This window comes from Laccaria bicolor, genomic scaffold (genome assembly GCF_000143565.1).
Source record: "Laccaria bicolor S238N-H82 LACBIscaffold_58 genomic scaffold, whole genome shotgun sequence".
NCBI lineage: Eukaryota > Fungi > Basidiomycota > Agaricomycetes > Agaricales > Hydnangiaceae > Laccaria > Laccaria bicolor.
Window position 1 is genome coordinate 207,346 of NW_001889929.1, and position 25,392 is coordinate 232,737.

General features: G+C 49.1%; 11 protein-coding genes across 11 annotated transcripts; 7 read left to right on the forward strand and 4 right to left on the reverse strand.

Moving 5' to 3' along the window:
- Positions 1-51: 51 nt before the first annotated feature.
- On the reverse strand, positions 52-1,341 carry LACBIDRAFT_313272 (uncharacterized protein; the record flags this gene model as incomplete). The annotated part of the gene is made up of 4 exons (XM_001888784.1): positions 52-90; positions 140-156; positions 215-774; positions 833-1,341. 4 exons carry the CDS (start codon positions 1,339-1,341, stop codon positions 52-54), a joined length of 1,125 nt encoding a protein of 374 aa, XP_001888819.1.
- A 60-nt stretch (positions 1,342-1,401) lies between these two features.
- LACBIDRAFT_313273 (uncharacterized protein) lies at positions 1,402-3,187 on the forward strand (the record flags this gene model as incomplete). The annotated part of the gene is made up of 7 exons (XM_001888737.1): positions 1,402-1,543; positions 1,592-1,632; positions 1,686-1,798; positions 1,866-2,097; positions 2,153-2,374; positions 2,426-2,996; positions 3,054-3,187. The coding sequence occupies 7 exons, from the start codon at positions 1,402-1,404 to the stop codon at positions 3,185-3,187; spliced, it is 1,455 nt and encodes a 484-aa protein (XP_001888772.1).
- Positions 3,188-3,392: 205 nt separating this feature from the next.
- Positions 3,393-5,232, reverse strand: LACBIDRAFT_295769 (uncharacterized protein; the record flags this gene model as incomplete). Its single annotated transcript, XM_001888785.1, has 2 exons — positions 3,393-5,125; positions 5,200-5,232. 2 exons carry the CDS (start codon positions 5,230-5,232, stop codon positions 3,611-3,613), a joined length of 1,548 nt encoding a protein of 515 aa, XP_001888820.1. The 3' UTR covers positions 3,393-3,610.
- A 479-nt stretch (positions 5,233-5,711) lies between these two features.
- Positions 5,712-7,883, forward strand: LACBIDRAFT_295770 (uncharacterized protein; the record flags this gene model as incomplete). The annotated part of the gene is made up of 10 exons (XM_001888738.1): positions 5,712-5,947; positions 5,997-6,083; positions 6,143-6,226; positions 6,283-6,377; positions 6,452-6,538; positions 6,593-7,014; positions 7,067-7,313; positions 7,366-7,516; positions 7,567-7,754; positions 7,861-7,883. 10 exons carry the CDS (start codon positions 5,712-5,714, stop codon positions 7,881-7,883), a joined length of 1,620 nt encoding a protein of 539 aa, XP_001888773.1.
- A 315-nt stretch (positions 7,884-8,198) lies between these two features.
- LACBIDRAFT_313276 (uncharacterized protein) lies at positions 8,199-9,032 on the reverse strand (the record flags this gene model as incomplete). Its single annotated transcript, XM_001888786.1, has 2 exons — positions 8,199-8,390; positions 8,442-9,032. 2 exons carry the CDS (start codon positions 9,030-9,032, stop codon positions 8,199-8,201), a joined length of 783 nt encoding a protein of 260 aa, XP_001888821.1.
- Positions 9,033-12,883: 3,851 nt separating this feature from the next.
- LACBIDRAFT_313277 (uncharacterized protein) lies at positions 12,884-14,021 on the forward strand (the record flags this gene model as incomplete). Its single annotated transcript, XM_001888739.1, has 3 exons — positions 12,884-13,504; positions 13,560-13,789; positions 13,844-14,021. 3 exons carry the CDS (start codon positions 12,884-12,886, stop codon positions 14,019-14,021), a joined length of 1,029 nt encoding a protein of 342 aa, XP_001888774.1.
- Positions 14,022-14,857: 836 nt separating this feature from the next.
- LACBIDRAFT_313278 (uncharacterized protein) lies at positions 14,858-15,052 on the reverse strand (the record flags this gene model as incomplete). The annotated part of the gene is made up of 1 exon (XM_001888787.1): positions 14,858-15,052. The coding sequence occupies one exon, from the start codon at positions 15,050-15,052 to the stop codon at positions 14,858-14,860; it is 195 nt and encodes a 64-aa protein (XP_001888822.1).
- Positions 15,053-15,138: 86 nt separating this feature from the next.
- Positions 15,139-15,744, forward strand: LACBIDRAFT_313279 (uncharacterized protein; the record flags this gene model as incomplete). The annotated part of the gene is made up of 3 exons (XM_001888740.1): positions 15,139-15,286; positions 15,338-15,454; positions 15,527-15,744. 3 exons carry the CDS (start codon positions 15,139-15,141, stop codon positions 15,742-15,744), a joined length of 483 nt encoding a protein of 160 aa, XP_001888775.1.
- A 24-nt stretch (positions 15,745-15,768) lies between these two features.
- LACBIDRAFT_313280 (uncharacterized protein) lies at positions 15,769-17,013 on the forward strand (the record flags this gene model as incomplete). The annotated part of the gene is made up of 3 exons (XM_001888741.1): positions 15,769-16,068; positions 16,125-16,832; positions 16,885-17,013. The coding sequence occupies 3 exons, from the start codon at positions 15,769-15,771 to the stop codon at positions 17,011-17,013; spliced, it is 1,137 nt and encodes a 378-aa protein (XP_001888776.1).
- Positions 17,014-17,704: 691 nt separating this feature from the next.
- LACBIDRAFT_255253 (uncharacterized protein) lies at positions 17,705-18,958 on the forward strand (the record flags this gene model as incomplete). Its single annotated transcript, XM_001888742.1, has 5 exons — positions 17,705-17,816; positions 17,866-18,095; positions 18,154-18,369; positions 18,432-18,802; positions 18,853-18,958. The coding sequence occupies 5 exons, from the start codon at positions 17,705-17,707 to the stop codon at positions 18,956-18,958; spliced, it is 1,035 nt and encodes a 344-aa protein (XP_001888777.1).
- A 587-nt stretch (positions 18,959-19,545) lies between these two features.
- Positions 19,546-25,381, forward strand: CHR16213 (SWR1 complex protein, SNF2 family DNA-dependent ATPase; the record flags this gene model as incomplete). The annotated part of the gene is made up of 11 exons (XM_001888743.1): positions 19,546-19,809; positions 19,861-19,917; positions 19,975-20,010; positions 20,064-20,975; positions 21,027-21,617; positions 21,680-22,818; positions 22,869-22,941; positions 23,003-23,414; positions 23,465-24,728; positions 24,779-24,853; positions 24,901-25,381. 11 exons carry the CDS (start codon positions 19,546-19,548, stop codon positions 25,379-25,381), a joined length of 5,304 nt encoding a protein of 1,767 aa, XP_001888778.1.
- Between the last annotated feature and the right edge of the window lie 11 nt (positions 25,382-25,392).

The following is a 25,392-nucleotide window of genomic DNA, read 5'->3' on the forward strand; positions in this document are numbered from 1 at the left end:
ACATCTACAATATATCGAGACTACGAAAATATCGGTATATGGATTACAAAGTTAGATTTCCATCCAGCCCAGGATCCTATGCCTGCGCTTCTAATAAAAATGGCGAGAATAAGTCCTCCAGAGGGGGTAGTATACGCACTTTCTTTCCTTGCATCTCTATGCCAAAGAAATAAATATTTCCTGAAGCAAGGGGGAGGGCAAATAGAAAACTCACGTTTCCGCTGAACCCTCCTCCAAGCCCACCTCTTGAATCTTCTCACATCATCAAGGTAGCTCTCAAAAGTATTAGCGAGCCTTGAATCCTCGACTTTACACCTCCGGACAAGGCGTTCAGCCCACATTCTAAATCGATCCTCGTCTCCAAGTATAGCATAGCACAGGGCGATTTCCTCTAGGTATATACCCTGCAACCCGTGCATGCCTTCCTGCTCTATCAACTGCAGGGCGTCGAAATGGGAATTCAGAACGACGTCGTCCGCGCGGGCGAGGTCCGTGCTCCATTTTGGGTATGAGGGGTGGGTGAGGAGGCGGATGCGTAGGGCGGCGCGGGTAGCGTCTGAATCGAGTGATGAGGATGTAGTGGGTAGGTTGCACCATTGACAGTCGCAGGTGAAGCCGTAGTTCTCTTGGAGGTGGGCTATGCGTTGTGAGCGGGGGAGGGAGGGGTCGACGTATGTTTTTGTTATTTCCTCGCCGGCGAGGATGGGTCGGAGAGCGTACATTGACGCTGTTAGTGTTGGGAGGTTCCATTTTATGGCTGCGTTGGGACCGCAACTATATAAGACCTAGTGGTTAACTACTGCATGTTGCTCAACGTGGAACGAACACCTACCTGTGATTCGCGCGATTGAGGATGAGGAACGCAGCTCCGTACTTTTTCGCCGACTCTCCATACGCGTCCATTTCCGGAGGGAACTTCAACTCGATCGAAAGAGCATTAGTGCGCGCGATGCCCTCCACTGGGCTTGGACAGTCTTGTTTACTCCGGCAATTGGCCATCGTCATCATTTCTTGGAACGCGTGTCTTGGCAGTTGGCTTCCGACTTGATCATACCCCGCATGATCGCGTGGTAAAGGCTTGTTGGGAACGATGAAGACGGGGTGCTCGATGTGAATTAGGCCTCCCTCGGGAATGTCGCGGGTTGCGTACATCGCGAACCCTTTATGAGGGGCATCTTTTATTTCGAAGTTGGGGTTCGCGATGATGGGTGTGGCGAGTGGCAAGGGTGAGGGAAGGAGGGGTATCATGGACGGGTGGAAGAGGGCGCCTATGATCGTTGGTGGAAGGGAGGGTGTTGGAGAGCGAAGGTAGAATTTGTGAGGTGTATATGGTGACTCCATCGTTGGTAGAAAAATTGGAGGAGAGGTCGATCTAATCTAAGTAAACACGTGATTATGTAAATGCCTCTCTCTCCAGACACAAATGTTCTGGCATACCTACGCAAGGAGTCTCTTGACATCTACAATCGCCTGCACTCCATCGATGAGGATGTTGACTTTGTTCAGCTAGTACACGAAACATATCCTCAAATTCCCTTGTTGCGTACGTTTTGAATCACCGAATATCGAAAAATTCTGACAATTGCTATAGCAAATCTTCGTTGTGGAGCATGGTACACTGCCCCTAACATAGTCAGAATATTCGATTATCCAAGGAGAGCATCATCTATCTAACTTTTATCAAGGCCGCAAACACACCAGCGTACTTCAAATCTACCGATGGCCATTTCTCAAACTGGAGCTTCAACCTTCGCCGAGCAAACCTACACCTCCTTCCTCTCGTTATTCAACACAATGGGTCAGTCTCGTTCTCTGAGTCATTCCGTGAACTTTCAAGGTTAACAGATATAGCATTGGCGCGATAGCATGATCCTAGTCGACTCTACACGTTCAGGAAAACGTATCCCTGATGCCCTTTCGAAAACCGTACCAATATGGTGTGCGGTAATCAACAGAGCTATGGTCCTTCTCAATCCCGACTTGCCACAAGTAAACGAGGGATGGGATCCCTCATTATATACCGCTCCAGGAGCGGTCAGCGCACAGGAACATCATCAGATTGAGATCAAGCTCGATGGATTCGCTCGCGCACTTGTGGTATGAGCTGATCTTCACCCTGTGGAATCTTCGCGTTGAATTATCGTTGTAAAAGGCATCTTCATTTGAACTCCCAGTGCTACCACACCCACTTCGTCCATTCTGGATTACCCCATCAACGACCTCCTTCCCATTTTTCAGCTCTCCCGTATCCGACGGCTTCTTGCCCGTTATATGTGTATCCGCCTCCAAGCAGGTCGATCAAGGCACGGAAAGGCGGGCCAGTGGGTTCTCGTACATCCAGGGATCGGGAGACGATCATGAATTATGGGGCATGGTCGGTCTTCCCTACCTACCTTTTCTTCTCCGTATTGACGAAGATGAAAAGGGCCTCACACCGGAATTATTCTGGGCACACAATGATGCCCTCTTGAGCGCAGATCGTTCCGAGCTTTCTGAGCTTGTCGCGAAACTCGTTAAACAGCCCACGATCTCAAATTCATCTTCGCTGAGTAATAACCCGCCAATTTTAATATCAAAGGTTTCTGGAAAACTGGCGATGTGCTGGACCTCAGATATACCCATGCAAGATACTTTGAATGTTTGTGTGGAAATCGACTCTAAGGAGACCACACCCAACACCTCTAGAACGGCTTACATAGTTCTCACTTCCTCACATACCACTCCCCGTAACAACGTGAACTGTCTCTACATCCCCCTACACCACGAACGGAAAAAGAAAGGCGACACGCCGTATCTCTTTACCACCATCCTCCCTTCATCTCTGGCGTTCATCAAGTCCCGCCTCAGGCTCCTCACCGTCAAATCCGTCTGCATAGCAATCCCAAAAAACGACAGCGACGCTCGAGACGTGGCAGTGGGGATCATGTTGGTGGTGCTGCAGCTCCTTTTCGATGATCATGGGGAGCTGTTGGATGGGGCTTCGGTCCAGCTCCCGGGTACGTTACTGCTTTCTTCTCTTATCTGATTAGAGCTGATTTGGTTGATGGTGACAGCAACGAAACAGACGATCCGGACGCGGTTGGAGTGGGTCATTGCTAGTGTTCCTGATGTGAACCCTTCTCGGACGATGTTGAAGAGGGTTAATGAGTTTTTGCTGTCGAAGCCTGAGTTTTGGAGGGGTGGTTAGGTTTTTGATTGCTTTCAGATAAATTGCGATAGATGCGTAATTTTGCGGACGGTAACTGCGACCTTGATAAAGAGCCCTGCTATCAGTTCATTTGACATGGCGCAGCTCGAAACATGGGCTGGACTGTTCATTTTCAAGTACTGCGTATGCACGGTTGGTTGGTTGATGATCAAGCCGCCTCATGATAACCGGGATCCACCAGGGTAGCATAAACGATAATCGAATAAAAGTAGATATGGGTGCAGCCGTGACAGTGTAATGCACAAAGGAATACATATGTTGGAGACAAAATACTATGTGATGGGTGATGAAACATGCATGTGTATGAGCGTGTAAGAAAAGAAAGGGAAAAAAATGCAAGAATCGAACGCGGAGACGTCAATCAATCGTTAGAGGACGTTATGAATGGAACCGCTCGTGAAGTCATACAACGACCGCATCCCAAGGAATCCAACTCCAAAGCCACTCGATGAACCTGTCCAAGAATGGCTTCTCACCCTGCGCCGAGGAAGTTTTGGAGCTGCTGCTATTAGTTGCCTCTCCCGAACCCAATTTTGTGCCTGGGGGATACGCAGCAGACCCGTTAGCCTGCGTAGGAGGCAGAAGAGGGTCAGTTTCCGCTGCCACCGTAACCGCGGTTGTGGCGGTCGTAGTGGAGTTGGCAACTGAGATGGAGAGCGGGTGCGAGTGAGATGGGAACACTGGGGAGAGGGGGTGGATGATCTCGAGTTTGGGTTTCTCGATTTCGAGTGCGACTGGGGCTTTTGAGACCGGCTCGTGCAGTGAGGCGGACCCGTTGGTGCTGTGCTCAGGCTCGTCTGCGAGTGCCTCGGCTAGATCTATTTCAAAGTCGCTAAGAGCAGGTGGCTGGTGTGTGCTAGGGAGTTCGAGAGAAGAGCCCGTGGGCAGTAGGATGTTCTGCTCGTCATGAGAAGCGACTTGGGGTTCTTCAACCGCAATGAAGACGGGGACTTCTTCAAGAACCGTAGGCTCAACCTTCTCTGCTGTCAAAGTGGGTTCGTTTTGCTCCTCCTTCTCCTCTTCCTCGTGTACGTCGGGTTTCGCCTCCTCCTGCTTCGGCGCAGCTGGGGAAACCTCATTCTGAGATTCAGGTTGGACATCTACGTGATGTGTAGGCTGAACTTCTTCCTGGGACGACAACTGGACTTCTTCCTCCTGGGGGGCTGAAACAACCTCATAAGACGACGTTGAATTAGATCGCTCTATCTGCATCTGGGGCGCAGCTGGGATATCCTCAGGCTCGACCTGCTGGATTTTTTCAGTTTCGGGCTCTTGGACTTTCTCAGTTTCAGGAGCGATCACATCAGCCCGCACTGGGGGTGATAGATCGGATTCTGACATGGCCTCTGGCTCGTCAGTCACGGTGCTTGTTGCAGGGACGGAAGCGAGATCGTCAGTGGGAGGAAGGGGGAGATCGTCAGATGTTCCGGACACCGTGACAGCCTGAGCCTGCTCAGGGGGAGGGGAGGAGAAGGACGCAAAGGCCGGTTGGACAATAACAGGCGACTCTGCGATGGGGCTGACTAGCGGCGCTGTTGACACTGTTGGGGGTGGGGAGAGAACAGCCGGGCTGACGTCAATTTTAGTGTCCATCGAATCAATCGAACCGGACGAGCGGGGAGTGGCGGGTGTGAGCATTGAGGAGGTACGTTTGATGGCCTTACCCATGCGAGACCGGATGCTCCCCTTCTTCTCTTTCGAGGTGGCAATAGAGGCGGTGTCGGAGTCGCGGTCTGATGAGATCCTTGCCGCAGGGGGGGTAGTTGGGGGAGGAGTAGCTGGGGGTGGAGGAGAACCGGACTTGGACTTGATGCTAGCGTTCGAGGGAACTAACATCGAGGGGGTGCGCTTCATGGCGTTCCCCATGCGGGACCACCTGCCTTGCTTGGGAGGAGTGCTGCTCATGGTGGTCGTTTTCTATGTCAAATAGATAGAACGAAGAAACAAATGTGGCGTAGTAGAACAAAAGTAGGTCTGGGATGAGCACAGACGATGAGGAGGAGAACGATGGGGGGTGAGGCCATGTTGACCAAGGAAGTTTATCAATGAAGTGCCAGGAGGTTGCATCGAGGCAGGGAATGGAGCAATGTGAAAACGCGCGGATCGGTTATCGCAGAGATTGAGGAGAACACGTTCCATCTGTCCTCAACACGAGGACCCGCCAAATTTAAGCTGTCATCATGCTAGTCCCTGCTAGTCCTTTGGAAGACGCCGTTCTAGATGTCATGATGAGAACCTGTGCAATATAGTCAGCTATGAAATCAGGTTCCTTGTGGATTTCAGGTTCTGTGTAAGAAACACGTTGCAAGTTAGGCCCGAAATGCGGTCAATTTCAACACGCTTGACGTGAAAGGCTGCGGGATCATCATGGATGATATTGAAGCAATCTTCATCTTGGGGAGGCGAACAGGTGAATCCAAGGTGAGTCCAGCGGTGAAGGAGCCACAGTCAACGCGTATTTGGCTCAATCTGGGCTCAACGACGCGTCCTGCTCAACACCATCATGTCCGACACCGCCTCTCCCACCACGACCCTCACGTCCATTGTTTCAAATCTTGGCGGCCCACGCGTCAATCCATCTGACATCGAATGGGCAAATGATATCACTTCTGGCAAATTACTGATCAACTGGCTTGTGGCGCAATTAGACTTAGAAGCCGCCAACGGTAATGATGATCTTGAAATCCGACATCGAGCTGCTCTGCGCGATGTTGCGCTTGAGGACGAGGAGCTCAAAATGTGCGTTCATTATCGTTTTAGTGGAACGCAGCTTATGCATAAAGACTAGTCTCGCTCATGTCAAGGATGGAATATTGGACTCGGACGATGGTGACATTATGGCCCCGGCAGACTACTTGCCGCCCTCTCATCTCAAGTATGTTGAAAACTGTTTTGAATGACGCGTCGGTACTGACTTTCGCCTTCGATCCTTAGGAAGCGTGCAGAGTACATGAATAATGAAACCGAACTCCTTCAGCAAGAGTCTGATCATTTGAAAATCAGGCTCGTACAAGCCAAGTGAGGTTGCTCAACGCAACGCTTTTAGCGGTGTACTAAGAGTGGCCTTTTGAAAGAAAGGCCTCGCAGAAGATGAGCCAGACGCTCAAAACACTGCAGTCAAGCATCAAGGATATTAATTCTCAGATAGAGATAGAGACGGACGTGTTGGGTGAGCTTTCCTTGAAAGTGAAGTTCCCTCCTCTTCTCTCCCATCTTCGTGTTAACCGGATTGATGACAGGCAGACAATTCCATTGCATCTACCAAGGCTCGTGCACTTGCACTCTTGGATGCTTTGAATCACAATTCGTCTGAGGTTCAAAATACGAACGGTACGTATAACATTCTTTACAACATAGCCAATGCACCAATAATATGTTCCTTAGGGGACATAACTCCCACCGCGACACGTTTTGACACAACCACATCCCCAGCCTCGACTGCGACGTTAACCCTCAGCTCCCTAGCAGACACTCGCGCTACTATCATTGGAGACCTATCGCACTACCAAGAGACAGGTACACGGAAGAAACTCCCAGAAATTGGGGAACTTCAATCTGAAGCTCAACGTCTCGAAGCCTCGATTGAGAACATCAAAGCTAATCTCGACTGCGAAGATTCGGCTTTTCTGTATGAATTGGAGAAGTTGTGTGAACAAGTAGAGTCTGGGGTAGATGTGATGGTTGGTATTTCGGAGAGGGTAGAGAATGAAGAAGAGGTGGAGGTGGATGTTTACACAGAATTGGTGCATGCATGGGCTCTCGATCAAGCTGCTATGTTGCAAACCCGCAGCGATGCTTTGGATGAGGTATGTTATATATCAGATAAGAAAATCAGTTCGTCATTCTAATTGTGGATAGGCTCTGGCTTTGCTTGGCCCCCGCGTTCTAGCGCCCTTGGAAGATCTGCATGAGTCTCTCTCAATGAGTACCAGCCATGCGAGGGAGGCGGAAGTCCTTCTCCGTACTTTAGCGGAAGAGCTTGAAGACCTGCTGGAGGACGCCGACGTGAACACCCGGCGAGAAAGTATGATCCAGAAAGGAGTAGCTGAAGACGAAGACGATGTCATGGAGCGAGAGTTGGTGAAGCTCTTCAAAGAACTCAAGGGTACGAATTTATCGCAGTCTTGGAGGTAGCCTCTTTAACATATTCCTAATAGATCTACGAGCCCCGGACGCTCCGCTACTTGTAGTTCTGAACCGTGCAGATGTTCTAGCCGAACTGGAATACCTTGTTGATCGAGCACGTACCCTGCAAGGGGAGGGAGAGCTCTGGGTCCAAGAACGGCTCCTGCCTTCTCTCACTGCTTTGTATGTCTTCTTTCTTAGTCCAGCACAGATAACTGATCTACTGATTTCAGGCCTCGACGCCACCATCCCCTGCTATCAGCGATTTACGCTCACTCCCCCATGAACACATCCTTGCCATTTACATTTCCTCCACCCCTTGAAGCGTTGAGGCATAATGGTGGCGTCAAGGCGGAGGAGTTGCAAGCTGCGGTAGTGAGACTGCAGAAGGAATATGAAAAGAATTTGTTGAATCCAGATGGTAAGACGAAGAGGCGATTGGGTGGATTTGTAGATAAGTGGGCTCCGAGATGAGGTGACAGGTCGGTCGCGACTGACCGTAATACGTGTTACTCGCTGTTTCGTAGAACATGAACTGAAGTTTATGTGAAACGGGGTATAAAGAAGTATGATTTCGGGCATAAGTTTTCGGATTTCCAACACAATAAGTATCGACGTTTGTTTACAGACAGGGTACAATGTATTCCTGTTCAAACCGTTTCGTAGCACATCAACTCACTTAGTTCAAAACGGGGTATAAAGAAGTATGGTTCTGGGCATAACTTTTCCAACACAATTTCGACGTTTGTTTGCAGACAGGGTAAATGTGTTTCAATCGTCCCTGTCCAAACCTTGGCTCGAACGTCGTCTCGACCTTCGATGTTCATCTCCTGACAATGTGGAATGAACCACTAATCCCCGGCGGTCAAGGCGTCTCCTCCCTTTCTGCCACAGCTTCGTCCCAAAGAACCGCGAGGTCAAGACCCTCCTGCGTAAAAAGATTGTTCAGCCCCTGTGTGAGCGCTGCTTTGCCTTCCTCGTTTTCATTTGTGTATTGAGTCACGATAGCGTCCCATTTCGCAAGAAACTCCAATTTCCCTTGATCCTTCAGCCTCGTCTAAAAAAAGAGGTTCAATTTCGTCCACGATGTTCGAAAAAATGAACGGACCTTGATAACCTCAAATGTTTTTGCTTGTTCTGCTGAATCGCCAAGTTTCCAAGCCTCCCAAAGTGTCCACCGTTGATCCGAATTCTTGTGCCAAACACTTATTTCCCAGTTTTTGAGATCGTATACACCTTGAGCTTCCAGCTCGTATGCGTGTGCTGATGCGAGGTAGCAAAGATTCCAGGGTGGGGATCTAGTGTTGAATCCTGTGTTGCTCCTGAGGAAGTGCTTGTTCGTGGCTTGCATTAGGGCTTGGTCCCAAGCGTGCTTACATTGGTCTGGCGGAAGGGACATTATCTGCTCGTAACGCCTGCCTGTAGGAGCGCGGAATACTACTTCCGTCTCGCGGAAACCGTGGCGAAGACGAAGGTATAAGTGGGTGGTGGCAAACTTGGTAATAAGCGGCCACAAGACATATCTGATGAGGTGATAATCGATTCCGGCGACGGCAAACTTCCAGATCCACTTCATGGTGCCTTCCTCGGTCGCATACTTGGGTTGGGCTACGTAGAAGTCATTCAAAAGTATTGCGAGAATGACGGAGAAGCTTTTGCTTGCTCGCCAGACCATAATTGCAGTAAGCACGATGTACATAAGGAGCGGGCTTGTGAACGCTATTCTGCGTGAACACTGATGAGTAACAGGCTAGCATGATTGGCTTGAGGGATGTAGATCCTGGACACGTACATCTTCAGTTTGATTGGCGACGTGTCCAAGTGAGAAATGAGAATACCACGACCTGGATCGCAGGCGTCTAGGACACGTATCGCTGGATTATCTAGCGGTACGACTTTGGTGGTATAAGACATCTTCGAGACGAATGAATACTCGGTAAGATGCAAGGTCCAATGAGGCTTGAATTCTTGGTTGGATTTTGAACAAGAACGTGGCGGGATTTCCGAGGGTGATTGAGGCACCGACCGCTGTTGACCAAATTCGTCACGTCGTCGACCTTCTTGTGCACCTCGACGTAACTTGCTTGGATTTTATTCATTTCAACATTGCTGAGAGGAGCTGAGAAAGCGAAAGGAAAACCCAGGCGTTTGAGCGCCGACCAGCGCCAAAATTTGAAGAAACTTGACTCGAATACAGTGGAGTTGCTGTTACCATGATGATTTGTTCTTGTATTGTGACCACATGCTACCTACCACCTCCATTCGTTATAACTTTTTAAGAATCGCTTACAAGCGGAAAGGCATCGCATACCCAAGGGGGTATATCCTTGGACCTCGCCAGTACATCAAGAACATCCCTGAAAACCCTGGTTCAAGAATGCAGCTGCATATTCATCAACCAAATCTAGCCCCAGGTCGTATGAAACGATGAGCGAAACACATCCAAGATCCATATTTGCCCCTCCCAACCCCCGCGGATGCGGTGAAATGCTCTACAAGGTGTGACTAGCCCACCACCTTGAGCGGCGAGATCGACACATCTTTGGCGCTTATTGTACATGAGCAACAACTCGTAACAACGATTGGAAAAAAAATTCTGGCCGAACTGTGAACATTGTCCACGCACTGACGTCGGAAATGAAGACGGTATTTGCTTCAAGGGGGAGGCTCTAAACACAGCTCTCATCGTCGCACCTCGTTGACGCCTCGTGTTGATGTTTTTTACTTCCACTGCGGGACATTTGCGTCGCTCAAGCTGCTCAATTTTTTTTCATCATTTCACCCTTCAAGCTCTGATAATTTTCAACCCTGACATAATGACACCACCAACTCACACAAACCACGATATCGTTCGTTGTCGCACTGGTCATCACGATACTAACCACCGGCGCTAGATATGGCGAAGAAATGACAAGACTTTGCCGCGTCACCCGGCACGCACGGTGAACGCACTTGATCAACCTGTGCTCGATAGGCCTAACCTTGCGTCCAATCAAGCGATTAGTCTGTGCGCGCAGCCCCTCTGATATCAGAAAATACCACTTTCCAAGACACGTCGAGTCATGACGCCAGGGCGCTAATTTGGAATAACTCGATGTCTGATGCTCCAAACCTCCGACCTCCATCGGAGGCACCCTACTCCGATTTTCTGGAAGGTCCTTCGGTGAAAACTAGCTTTTGTCGCCACTTCAAGGTCACTGGGACTACCGACTGCTACCGAGTGCGTGACCAATATTTTTTCTCTGCGGAAGCTCCACCTGTAGATGTGACATCTCTCATACATCCCGCTACACACCGGTTCCCTGCCCAATCGAAGGTTCATGGCTGTGGAACCGAAAGCCGAGCCTAAAAACATAACTTTACCTGCATGTCATTTACTCTTTCTTGACAGATCAGGATACGAAGAATGGAACTCGACGCCACAGGGAGAATGTTCACCGCTGCTGTCGAGATCGCTCAATTGTACATTGCCATTGGCGGTTTATATTCACGTTCTTCATGGTGTCCAATGGGGCGGCCCACTTATCTAGGGAACGGAGCTCATCCGCTGTTATCAAGGTCCAGGAGGACGACCCAGACATAAGGTATCAAGTCAAGGAACCCGCATGCGCACAACCGTTAAACTGGAGCTATCATATGCGGGGAACCAAGCCCGGTAGTTCACGATGTTTGGAGCTCGCAATGGTCTACAATGGGATGGACAGGACAAGCGGACATATTACCTTGATGTTGGGACGTTGCGTCGAAACCATGACATCTTGACGGTTTGACGGGCGTGGGACATTGTCGACAACCATTTTGAAGGCACCGACCGTCCTGTACTTGCTATTGGAAACGCTACACGAATAGACAGCGCTTGCTTTGGTGCGCATGTGTAGATTTCTCGTTTCCGAAAGTACCCTAGAAGCATGCTAAAGCTGTTGAGGTGCAAGTTATATATATCTACATAAAACGCTAATCATGTGCGGTGACTTACATAAATGTCGTCTTGTATTATATTACGCTAAGAAAATTTCCTGGACATCTCCGAAAAGTCATGAAAAATCCAAACTACAGCTTCGCGGGTATCTTTGCGCAACTCAAGCTGGCTCGGTGCCGAACGCTCACTGTGCAGTTCGTTCATCCAGGTTTTAAAAAAGTCCAGTCTGAGTCATCGCGTCGTCTCCGAGCTTTGGTAAAATTATAAGTGACAACGTTGAACCTAAACCTCATCGTCCCAACTGCGCCGGAATAATTACAAGAACGGACTAAAGAGAATGTATTCAATGTAACAATACTCCGCGGTTGAAAAGCCACCAGAAGGGGATCTCGGTCAAACATCTGAGTTCACACCTAAAGAAGACGTGTCTGAATTTGTTTATGCCAATCAATGGGCGTCGGGCGACGCGTTTGAACTTTGGCGAAGGAGTTGGGTCTTTTTTCATTGACACTACGTACATTCGCAGGAAAGGTACACCGGTGATCGAGATAGTATTCCATGCACCCCTGGCCCCCTATTTTCTTGTTGTACAGTTGAACAAATGTGGACGTCCCAGTTTGAGTAGCGTAGTAATTGGTTCATAGTATCAATTAACATGGGTGTGACTCGGTTGTAAAATGGACGTCAGGTTGTTGAGTGTCTTTTACTGGCTGCAAAGCTCTATCCTTCCCGTTTGTGAGATAATTCCGTTTTAAAAAATTGAAAGTCCACTTCAATGTCAAAATTTCAATTCGCTGAATGCGGGATGTTGAAAGATGTAATTTTGGATCGGGCAGGATCGGGCAGTAATCATACTACTAATCAAGCTACGCACGTGGCGACCGGCGATCACAGTAACATTTAATTGATCTTTAATCGTGAATTTTGCTTCCGCGAAAGGTGCTACTTATGTAGGTTTTCCTGCTCAACGTATCAGGAAACGATAGCTTTCTTTATTCCACAGGGAATATCCTAGGCGAATCGATCAGTTCAAGGCCTGTAATCACTACGCTTCCACCCGGCTGACTCACGGCACCGCATCCCTCCTCATAAATCCGCCCCGATCATGATTAGATTGGCTTCTTCCGGAACACACCTCTCTCCTCCTAGTACGCCTCAGAATCCGTGTCATTCTGACTCGTTTCGTTTCTCCGAGAAGTAACCAATAGCGGCGCGTGGGGACGAAAAAAGATTTCTACATTCTCGGCGGCCCAATCATGACCGCCGTTCGAAAAGCTGTTGGGCTGTAAATCACGCATGAAAGTACACAAACGCAAGAGCCGCACCGTGAAACGCACTAGCAGGGCTGGCATTCCTTCTTGGGAGTTGTATGCGCAGTCACAATGCAGTCATGCATGGCTGATCGGTTACAAGATTTGCTGGTGTAAACAACTCATTCTTGGCATGCCATTCGCAATTGGACCGGAATGGCTTTACACCTATCCTGATATGTAGGAAAACTCAACACTGCAACCTTTCTAATTACCACCTTATGGCTTGCTTGTATATAAAACCCTCCATATCTCCACTTCTACCCCTTCAAAGCCTCCTGCTCCCAACACCAATCCTTTCTTCTTCTCTGCACACGCACCATGCCAGTCCCCTCCACGTTATCAGGTCCCGGAGTAGAGGTATTCACCAGGGCAAGCGAACTACCAAGCGAGGTTTGGGATACCCTCGAAGCCCACGCTGTCAACGCAAACGTCATCCTCCCTGCTCTCCTAACGTCCCTCGCAGCTGAGAGAAAGGGAGTTGTAATTCCAAACCAAAGGTGGCTTGTGTTCTACGAACAGGACAACCCCGCTTTGACTGTGGAGTTTGTCTTGTCGTGCACCAACAACGGGCGTATGGGCACCTACCCTATATTCATCTTCACTACCCACAAATATTCCGCCCTTAATGCAACATACCTTATCCCTCGCCTCCAGTTTCTCGCGGAAGTCTTGCACGAGGTCGTGCCCGTGGAGCGGGTGTACTCCGTGTTTGCGCCCGAAATTATAGCACATCTCTTCATCGACATTTGGACGAACCTCACGGGTGTCGAGCTTCATGCGCCAGACCCGTACTACTACGCGGCCAAGATCAGCTTTTGCAGCCGGCGTACGCTTTCTCGCCGCCAGGCAACACAGAACGCAGCCTATTCCATGCGCCCTGCGAGAATGGAAGATATCGAGCAAGTAGGAGATCTTTGTTTCGAGTTTGGACTGACCTCTGTGAGTGCCTTTCCTCCTCTGGATGGACATCAAATATTGACCGCTGTGTACCTAGCCACCCTTCATCTTGACAAGAGATAGAGCGTTCGAAGAGGCTGCTTACCTGATTAAACAAAACCTCATCTGGGTCCATGAAGTTACTCAGGGCAACAAACGCGGAATCGCCTGCATCGCCGCCTTTACCAGGAACAGCGCAACGGTGGCCACGATCACCAAGGTGTTCACGTCTGAGAAATATCGTCGAATGGGTTGCGCTGAACGCCTGGTGCGACGCGTCTGCGATCAGTGAGTCTGGTTTTCGTCCGCCCGTCGAGCCGAGACTGACATAATATTTGACAGACTCTTGAAGGAAAAAGAGTGGGTGGTGCTTTTCGTTGGTCATGACAACCCAGCTGCAAAAGTTTATGCTCGTGTTGGATTCGCCGGCCTCGGCGAAAATGATGGACCCGTTGACGGGGTTGACCCATGGTTAGAAATTGGTTTAGACCAGGACGCTGTCCAGAGGGGTCACTGGTAAACCACCAAGACGTTCTTGAACCTAAAAGCTTGTTGCGCAACGATTTCAGTATCTGCTGAACGATCTAAAAGATTTATCCGCTTTCTTGTTTAAATTCTCACCTCACATCTCCCCCATACGTACGTCGGTGATTCCGCATCTATACCCCATACCATTGTCTGCCCTATTAGTAGCATACTGTTCCATCATATTTTGCTTTCTTGTGCCTCCGCGATACCCGCTGTCGACTTACCTCTGTAAATTATACCAAAAGCTTTCGCAAAAGAGTGCAATGTTATCGCGAATTTCCGTCTTTGCGGCAAACAAAGATTATATCGATTGAATATGAGGAACTGAAGCTACATCTCGACAGATTGGAGGAGAGGGCCGCGAGACGCAAAACGAACTTCGTCCTGGGTCTAGGTCCCTAGGAGGTATGGAGCACGGACTACGCCGTGCGAAGCTAGAGGCACAGATGAGAGAGTTAATCTGACTTCAAAAGGCTCATGTGAAAGAGCGCACTGTCAAACTGTCGTTTGTGAACGTTTGTCTATATAAAGGGCTATTGGTTACGTCCGGGAACAGCCGCTTGTGCAAGTTCAGCAAGGGCCTTTTCCTTTTGTTCGACCACCTGGTGTGTTTGTCTCAAGTCAGCGTCTAACGAACTGAATGGAAGTTCGAAACAAGCTACCTCGTCGTTCATGACAGTCGTGGGAAGGCCCAGCGCTACCCTCTCCTCCAAAACCTGCATATTTGCTCCTAGTTAGGTGGCGATGTAAAACCTCGACCACGATGAAGGACGTACTTCTGCGATTTGAACCAACTGTGAGTAAACCATCATTAATTTTGGAGTTGCTTCACCCACCTCTTCCTCTCCGAAGTGTGTCGCGATGGACAACGACGCCCATTCCAATACCGTACACCGATATTCCGACGAGTGAGTACACCACTGTCCTGTGGAGGATGTCCAGGACTGATAACTTGGGTGGCATTGTTAGAGTGAGGAGACCGATCGGGGATCGGCGCGCACGGAAAGGTTTGTTTGGACGCATCGTTGATAACAAACAAGAGTGACTTCTTCAGCAGAGACCTTGAGACGACCCACAGTTAGGCTCAGATTTCACGAATCCAATGTCCTATGTTGGACTTGGATTCTATCTCCTTGCTGCTTGAATGGTGTGCCAACAACTCTGTTTCGATCGATCCACGGCTTCGAATCGATTTTGATGAGCATGGAGGACTTGGGGTGTTTTCGACCGAAGATGTCATTCCTCAAGATGCGACGCGTGTGTTTGAAGATTTTTTTCACAAAAGATTGTCTAACGCGTTAGAATTAGTGGTCAGAATAACCAAAGATTCTGTCCTTTCGACGAGGTCGTGTTCTCTCGCCGATCATATACCACCCGTTCCGTATGGCCTGGGTGCACAAATCGCCCTCTCAATGGCTTTATACGGTGAGATGTAAGCTTTCAGGTTACGTTATTATATTTATACTATATCTCACAGTTGACTGATCAGTCTGAAAGGGTCTTCATCAAGATGGTATGGATACCTGCAGGCCCTTCCGGCTGAAGTCGATATCCCTCTTTTTTGGAACCAGCAAATGGCTTCCACGCGCTCCCCAGAAGATGGATTACAAGCCTTGACGTGGCTGACGGGGACGGAGGTCGATAAAGTACTACAACAAAAGGCAGAAAATGAAATGACCATACTGGTGGGCCTTTCAACACCCACAGAGATATAAATGTTGACGAGTCTCACGCTGTCGATGAAACAGGAAGAATTAATCCAATATTACCATGATGTCGGGGAACCGCTTCTTTTACGGAATTCTGGAATTTGGAAGGGTTTCTCTTCAGGATCCGTGACACCCACGTTGGAAGGCTTTCTGCGTGCCTACTCCCTCGTGTCCTCGCGAGCTTTTCTGGTTGATGCTTACCACGGACTATCGATGGTTCCAATAGCAGATGCGTTAGTTTTCTTCCGAGTATCAGTGTCAGACAATTTCTTAGAGCGGTGTGCTTTCTGTAGGTTCAATCACGTTCATGAGAACCATGTGCACCTTGAGGTGACTGCTTCTCAGATTTCTTTTTGTATGGACGCGCTGATGATCATTTCTTTTAGAGCGATTTTAATGTCTGTCCCGAATGTGGGTCCTTGACCGAGTGCGCTCATGACCGTGATGGTGTTCTGGCTGATCTTGTCAACAACAATGCGTCAGAAAATGATTCATTCTACGAGATGGTTTCCAATATTCCCATACCTCCACACAGTGAGGTATTCAACACATACGGGGACAACTTAACGAATGCACAACTGCTGACGCGCTATGGGTTTACTTTGGACGCAAACGAGAACGACAACCTGACTTGGACTATAGATGAGGTCTCTCAAATTTGTAAACAGCTGGGAGAGCTGTTGCGAATAATCAACGACGATTTTACTGTAAATCAGCTTCAGGAGATCTTTTGCCAGTCGCAACTCATCTACAACACACCGCCTGGTTTATTCCTGGGTATCAATGGGGATGGCAGAGTCTCTGACAAGTTATGGATTCTACTTGGGCTACTTTCCTCGGATCGCGGGACATCTGCCGGACCAACCGCTCTCCTCCGACGCCTTATTGATCTACAGCTCCTTGTGGAGTCTCAGACGCAATTTTCGGACGATAGCGACTCCGAGAACAACCAAAGTATACCCCTTGGCGCTGACCCCGCTTTATTAGATATGCTGTTGAAGATGGCCTATTCGATTGTCAGTCTTTGTGGAGCGCGAAAGCGGAATGGGGGCGTACCAGCCTCAGAATATCAAAACCTTGGTGACGTCTTAGATGTAAGCGCTTTCGTACACGCTGATGAGCGTTTAACTCATGTTTTATTCAAAGGCTCTACCTCCAGCTCAGAGTCGGACAAGAACAGCGGTCGCCGTCGTTATGAGTGAGCGATCAATACTGGATAGTTGTGAGGCTGCGTGGATAGATGTGTTAACTGCTGTACGGCGGCGTGTTGGTTAATTTTCTGTGGGTGAAAATTCATGCGCGTGCGTGATGGTTTCAGCGACGGAGGCTGTTGATGTTGCTTATGAGAGCTCTTTTTTAGCCTGCCTGACTCGGCGTTTACGCGGGGAAATTGTCTTGATATTGGGACCGGGTACAGTGCAGACAGAGTAGTGGCGAGCCCTCTGGCGAGTCTAAATTTCCTGTAAACGAGTCCCATAGGAACGGATACTTAAAGTTACAACAGACGTGTTGTCGAGGAACTGCCTCTAGGCAGAGCCTTGTTCCAAGGATGGGCGTGCATTGTGCCCGGCTCGTCTTCCTTTGTACTTGATCCCGTGACCTGCCCTGGTCCCGATCTTCGATCTGTTTGCGTCCGACCTAATCAGAATGAACTTTATCGAACAATGCTTTCTGTCGATTTCCTTTCAACCAAACAGCCACCTCCTTTCTCTTTCTTCCTTGATTATCCCTTTGAACACTCCTCGCATACCCCTCCATGATAAAGCGAATGGCTGGCAAGTTTGCTCACAAAGGCTATCATCACAAAGGCCTTGATCAGAACGACACATACCCGTTCTCACAAACAGCTTCAGCACAACCAGAATCCTCCTCCGCATCTGCTGTATTGCAATACGACCACCGTGGCTCAATTTCTACGGCACGCACTTCAGCGAGCCTCGACGATGCCGACGCTGGGATGATGGCGATGGGGCTACAAAGGTTCTTGAAGCCCTCAAGACCGAAGGGCACCTATCGTCTACACGATTTCATCATCCAACGTACCCTTGGCACAGGAAGCTTTGGTCGTGTCCATCTGGGTATGTTGCTTTTATGCATTCACCGTACAAAACTGAGGGTGCCACTTAGTTCGCAGCAAACACAATCTGCGGTTTTACGCAATAAAGGTTCTGAACAAAGAACGCATCGTGAAAATGAAACAGGTTGAGCATACGAATAACGAGCAGCATATGCTCGAACATGTACAGCATCCTTTCATCATCAATCTTTGGGGCTCGTTTCAAGATGCTGGTAATCTGTATATGGTGATGGACTTCGTCCCCGGCGGCGAGCTCTTTACGCTTCTACGGAGGTCGAATGTGAGTGTTTCACAACTTTCTTTTGGGCGCCGCGTCTCTAATTTGTTGTCCGATACAGCGCTTCCCTGATCCGGTCGCAAAATTTTATGCCGCTGAAGTTGCCTTGGCGTTAAATTATCTGCATACGCTCGATATCGTATATCGCGACTTGAAGCCAGAGAATATTCTCCTCAATACCGATGGCCATATCAAGATCGCCGATTTTGGATTCGCAAAGTTGTGTATGACGACTACTTGGACACTTTGTGGTACCCCCGACTATCTTGCGCCCGAGGTAAGCTTCATTGTCGTCGTAGTTTGTCTTACGATCTCATTCAATTTTTTTTTTCAACACAGATCGTCAACCAACAGCGCTATAACAAGAGTGTAGACTGGTACGCGTTGGGGGTCCTGATCTTCGAGATGTTATCAGGTCTACCTCCGTATCATCAAGGCGATTCGCCCCCCAACCATTTGGTGCTCTATGAGAGAATTACTAGAGGCCCAGCCTACATCAAGTGGCCGGCGGCCTTCAGCGAGAATGCGACAGATATCATTCTCAAGCTAATGGAGAGCGATCCCTCACGGCGTTATGGCAATCTCCAACATGGGGCTGGAGATGTGTTTGCCCATCCTTGGTTTAGGGAGGTGGACTGGGAGAAGCTGGCTGCGAGGGAGATTACTGCACCCTTCCTTCCTAGAATCAACGGGGACGGTGACGCATCTGCGTAAGTCGAGGTTATACCTTCTGTTTTGTTCATGACTCATCTCTGTATAGATTTGACCAATATCCCGAAGACAACGCAGCCGCAGCATATGGCCTACCCGTCTCGGACGTGTATGGCACGGTCTTCCCCGACTTCGAATATACGAATCCTTTATGAGGGCCATCGCGAACGACATGACTTATGTCTATTAAAATTGTATGTATCACCAAGCTGTTGTGACACTACCACCATCTCGGCTCTTTGGATATTTGTTTTTTACTTTATTATTCCTCAGTCCCTTGTGTTAATTACATACCAGAAATCCCCCAACGAACTCTATCTATACCTACATCGCGCAACCTACGTTTTCCGCATTCACGCTATCACGATTCTGAATGAAAATCATTCGTGAAAACTGGGGAGTCGTGTTTTAAGTGAACGCATTCATGACGGAAAGCGTCGGTGTTTGTTAGCGCCAAACAAAGGGTATCAGACACCTCAAAAAATAATGGACCCAAATCAACTTTCTCGCCAACACAGGGCGCGTCCGCCTGAGCACCACCAGGACTGGCCCCTTTCCCGTTTTCACACTTCTCTTAGCTTCCTCCTTGTCCAAGAACTGCGCCAAACCATCCAGGATCTCGAAAGATCGGCCACCTGCCCTTTGTTTTCCGCGGTTTGAGCGCCAACAACATCCATACGCGTGATTCTGCTATTCATTTCTTCTTGGGTGTCCTCAGTGGGGGTGTTAGCGTCTTATTCTGATGGCTGGGAAAGCGGTGAATGGCACCTCGGATGATGGCGAGAGGACTGGGTCGGTGACGAGGAGTGTGCGTGGGCATGGGAAGAAGGGCAGCGCGGCTTCGGCTTCTGTGAATGGGAGTGGAAAATCGAGGTCTAGGTATGCAAAGAAGGCTGCTGCGCCGAGCCCTATCGTGACGCAAGAGATGATAGAGGCGGAGAGGGCGCTGTTGCTGGCGGAGAAACAGGCGCAGTTGGAGGAGGTGCTGGATAGACATGATGACCTCGTACGTTCCTTCACTTTTACTCCTAGGAAAGTGTAATGATTCCTTTTGTAGATCCGAGAATGCTTTCATATGGAGCATTTCAGATTAATGGCCTCGTTCAACCCAGTGGTTCGTGTCTGACTATCGGTATATCTTCATCTCAGACTCAAGCTCGTTTGTGTTCAGGAATCCAAACAGGATAATTCGCCTGTTTTCAGAGAGGTACGCTGCATACTAGCTGCGTCGATTCACCGTCCCTTACAATCGCTCACCAGTATAAATCCAAATATGACTTGGTCCAACATGCTGCTCCTATTGCGGGCCCATCACGTCAAACACGCAGGGCTCACAACGAACGTCAAAAGGCTCTCACCGCAACACCCTCGATATCTGCGCCTCCTGCTCTCAGTACGTCAAAGAAGCAGAAGAAGAAACTAAAGCCCAAGGCTCCTAATACAGCTGCAATATGGGATATTCTCAGCGCTGCTCGTGAACAAGCGAGAGGGAGAGGAAAGGGAAAGGGGAAGGAAAAAGAGCTTGAACCAGAACCAGAACCAAAATCCGAGTCTGAGTCAACACCAACACCAGAATCAACACGGCCACCCGAATCAGAACCACCACCTGAATCAGCGTCGGCACCTGAATCGACACAAGTGCCAAAAACATTACCAGAACTAGAACGAGGTTTAACACCAAAAACACCACCAGAACCAGAACAACCTCCAGCTCCAGAAATAACACCAGAATTCGCGCTAGAACCAGAATCAAAGTTATTAGAATCCCAGGCTGTGTCTGATGATCTTCCTACCACCGAATTAGATCACGCTGAAGAAGTGCTTGAAGAATCCATCTCTATCGTAGCTACGCCAAGGAACGGTAGACGCCCATCTCCCTTTACCACCGAATCAGGTGCCGAAGAAGTGCCCGAAGAATCTATCTCTATCTTAGCCACGCGAAGGAACGGCAAACGCCCAGCTTCCGCTTTAGAGAGTACAACTCAAGTTGCAAAACGGCATAAGGCTGATAGGAAGGTCGTGTTCGATGACAAGGAGCAGCCATGTCCTCCCGTTGAAGAATCTATAAGTGTGGGGTTGGCGCGAAGGAGCGGGAGATTGAAAGATATTGCCGTTGTGCAACCGCCACTTGCCAAGAAATCACGTTCTGCTCCAGCATTTCGCCCTTCTGAGGTACGTTTAGGCATACGCGTCTTTCTGAATTTCTGCTTGATGTTAATCTAGATACCGCCTCCTCAGACCCCGCAGGAGACAAAAGTCGCACCGACCTCATTAACTCCGACATATAATGTAAAACGAATAAAGCTCATAGTTCGACGACCGCCCTATCAAGTCACAAATCCTCTTCAGCGACCAATCCCTCCAAAATTCAACAACTCGCTATATGGCTTCCTTTCCTCGTATAACATTCTTGACGACAAAGAAGTCAGTGTACAAAAGATAAATAAACTAGCTTTGGCAGAGGCAGCAGTCCACGAACGTGTCGAGAAGTTTCGAAAAGACGGCCGCTTCATCCCAGGGACGGACGCACTCTTTGGCACCAGACCAGAGAAGTTGGTGTACATCACGCCAAAGCGTGTCTCGCGTGATGCATGGGATGATGTTGTGGAGGCTGTTATAGCGTATGGCAAGTCGAGGTCGAAGAAATCTTCTGGGCGAACGGTAGCAGGGCAGGTGGCCAATAAAATACAAGGTTATTGGGATGGGCAGGAGGCGAGGAAGGATAAGGCTCGGGTTCAGGAGGAACGTAGATTGAGGGCGTTGGCAAAGTCGACGATTAGGCAGGTGATTGGGGAGTGGAAAAAGGCTGTTTTCGTATGTTCTTTGTTGTCATTTTTCTAGAATGGGTGAGCTGATGATTACTTGCTCTCATAAAGCATATTCGAGAACAAGAGAGGATGAAGCTTGAAGCTGAGGAGCTGAAACGAGGGCATGCGCATCTAGATGCCATCCTACATCAGTCGGGACACATTTTGGAAACTCAGCAGGGTGATCTCGCACGAGGGGAGATGCTTGCCTCGCGAAGCCGCTCAAGCAGTGTTTCTGACCGTTTTCGAGATTGGGGGTCGGATGAGGAGGAAGAGGAGGAGGAAGCCGATGATGGTCAAGAGGAGCAAGGCGAGGAAGAGGAAGAGGAGGAGAAGGGCCCTGAACCGGTGCTGGAGGGGGAAGAAGACGTTGTAATGGGCGGATCGGATGATGAGGCTCAGTCCTCTATGCTGCTGCCAAGTCAAAAAGTCACTCGTACCTTGACGCCCTCCAGTACCACATCAGGTCCTCCAGAAGAAGAAGACGCATCGACTGGACAACTTTTGCCTGACGAACAACACCGTACAACACCGTCAGACGATGAGTCGTCGATTGCTTCACTGGACGATCTAATGATTCCAGACCCTGAGAGCTCTCCGCGTCAGATACACTCAAACCTTGTGCTCAACCTGACGGACTACCCAGACTCCGACTCATCGCCTTCAACTCCTCGACCCCTGCCCTCAGAAGAAGGAGGTGAAATGTTGGATGAGCCTGAGCTCCCGCGTGCTACTTCTGTCTCATCATCTCGTCGCACTCCTACCTCTTTTGTAGCGGAAACCCCCGCCGATGAGCCTGATGTGCCTATGAATAAGCCAGACGTTGAGATACCTTCACCCTCGAGTCCAGGCGTTGGTCCCAGTGTAGCGCTGGACAATCAGGATCAGGATGTCGAAACGCTTGACAGAAACGAGCCCTTACCCTTCGCGGGTGAAGAAATCCCAGATTTACAACCTGAGGCCAAGGCTGAAATATTTGAAGAGATTCAGGAGGATGAACTGGATGCAGAGGCGCCGGAGTTGCAGATTCCTGCGTACCTCAAGCCATACGCCGTCGCACCTGTGGATTGGGATCCGTCTGCCAAGATTTTGCCTCCCCTCCTGCTTCGTGGCACACTACGGCCGTACCAACAATCTGGATTGGAATGGCTTGTCAGCCTTCATACGAGGAATCACAATGGTATACTTGCGGACGAAATGGGTTTGGGGTTGGTTCAATGCAATACTCTATTACTTGCTTGACTGACTCAACGTGTAGGAAAACCATTCAAACAATTGCGCTTCTTGCACACCTTGCTTGTGACCGTGGTATTTGGGGACCTCATCTTATTGCAAGTCTATTCCAGCTCTTGCCCTCTATGACAATGGTTAACGTCTACCTCCATCTGATAGATTGTGCCCACCAGTGTTCTCCTGAATTGGGAAATGGAGTTTAAGAAATTTCTGCCAGGGTTTAGAATCCTAAGTTATCATGGATCTACCAAAAGAAGAAAAGAACTTCGCCAAGGGTGGAACGATAAAAGCCATTTCAATGTTTGCATCACATCATACACCCTTGCAAGCAAGGACGCCCATATCTTCAAACGCAAAGCTTGGTATTATATGATTCTTGACGAGGCGCACATGATCAAGAACTTCAAATCGCAGCGATGGAACATTCTGCTGATGTTCAGATCATTTCGACGTCTCCTCTTGACTGGTACACCCTTGCAAAACAACCTCACTGAGCTTTGGGCGCTGTTGCAGTTTCTAATGTCAGGGTCTAACTTTGCCAATGTTAAAGAGTTTGCGCTTTGGTTTTCTGGCAAGTGTGTTTGTATAGCAAAGGTCATAGGCTAACATGATCTCCCTCAGCGCCTTTGGAAGCTGCTATTGAAAGAGGGGGAGCCTTGGATGCGGACACAACGGAACGAATTTTAAAGCTGCACACTGTTTTGCGGCCGTATCTCCTTCGTCGGATGAAGCGAGACGTCGAGAAGGAGCTTCCAAGCAAATACGAGCATCTGCTCCTTTGCCCGCTATCGAAACGTCAGAGATTCTTGTACGACGAATTCATGTCTCGTGCACAAACTCGAGAATCGCTGCAATCAGGAGTATACCAAAAGATTGCAAATATTCTGATGCAGCTGCGCAAAGTTTGCAATCATCCAGACCTCTTCGAAGTTCGACCCATTGTGACCTCCTTTGCTATGCCACGGTCGGCCATAGCGGATTTCGAAATCAAAGAGTTGTTGATTCGTAAACGTCTGCTCGCTAATGATGATGATGAGAACATCAACCTGGATTCTCTCGGTTTTCGTTTCATCGATAGGCAAGACGAGCCCTTGTTGACTGCCCTAGAGACAAAACGCCTCGATGCAACATCCCATCTACCACACTTCCTTGATACTCCAGGAGAGCCACCCCCAAAGGACACTCGTACTATCGCCGGATTCCGCCGTTACTCGGAATATTTGCAACGGGCTAACACCATTGCCCGTTGGTCGCAGATTGGACATCTCAACCGCCTTCGCTGTAACCAATTCCCCATTTATGGTCAAGAGTGTATCACGACGGTGCAAAAGATGTGCAGACCAATCATTCCTCTATCCGACCTCGACGTTCGCTTCAATCATCTGGATACTGTCTATTCAGTAAACGCAGCCGTCAAGTCATATGTTTCGCGGGGACAAGAGATGGCTGGTTTGATCGAAAGGTTTGCCTTTGTTACTCCGCCTGTTGTGGCGTTGGATATGCCCCAGATCGTGCTCTCTGGTCACGAAGAGCTGCTTGTCAGCCAACCGCCATCATTCGATGATCTCCTTCATCACGCCAGCGTCAAACTCCAAATTGCCTTTCCACATCCAAGTTTGCTGCAGTATGATTGCGGAAAGCTTCAGGAGTTGGCGAATCTTTTACGTGATAAGAAGGCTGGCGGCCACCGTGTCCTAATCTTCACTCAAATGACCAAGATATTGGACATCCTGGAAATATTTCTGAATTTCCATGGGTATTTGTATCTTCGACTTGACGGTGCTACTAAGATTGAGGACAGGCAGTACATTACTGAGCGCTTCAACGCTGATCCAAGGGTATTTTGTTTCATCGCGTCTTCAAGATCAGGTGGCGTTGGCATCAAGTGCGTTCTTCATTTCTGTTTGGAACCACAGCTCCTGACCGCATTCACAGTTTAACGGGCGCTGATACCGTGGTCTTCTATGATAGTGACTTCAATCCTCAGATGGATAGGCAGTGCGAGGATAGGTGCGTCCAGATCTTATTTTGTGTGAAACCCTCTCACGCCACTCCAGAGCTCATCGTATTGGTCAAATCCGTGATGTTCACATTTACCGCTTTGTCTCACAGCACACCGTCGAGGAAGCGATGCTCCGTAAGGCTAACCAGAAACGATCATTAGACGATATCGTCATACAGAAGGGGGAGTTTGATTGGCGCTCTCTTTTCAATGATGAGGGCGCCTTGACCGCAGCGCTTGGTGATTTCGAAGACGCTGAAGATGCTCATGCTGCTGCTGTTGCTGCGAAGGAAGAAAATGCAATGGAAGGCGCTGATGAGGAGGATTTTGCCGATACTGCTGATGCCGCTCCACCAGTTCCTGCGCCTGACACTGCAACTGTTTCACCTCCAGAAAATGAACCTAATCAGGATGGCACTGTCAATGCTGAAGGAGAGGAGGATCAAGAGGAGGAGGAGGAGGGCGGTACCGTTGTCGATTATCTCCTCACGTTCGCCCAGCGCGATTGGGAATTTTTCAAAGAATGGCGACTGTAGGTATACCTTTA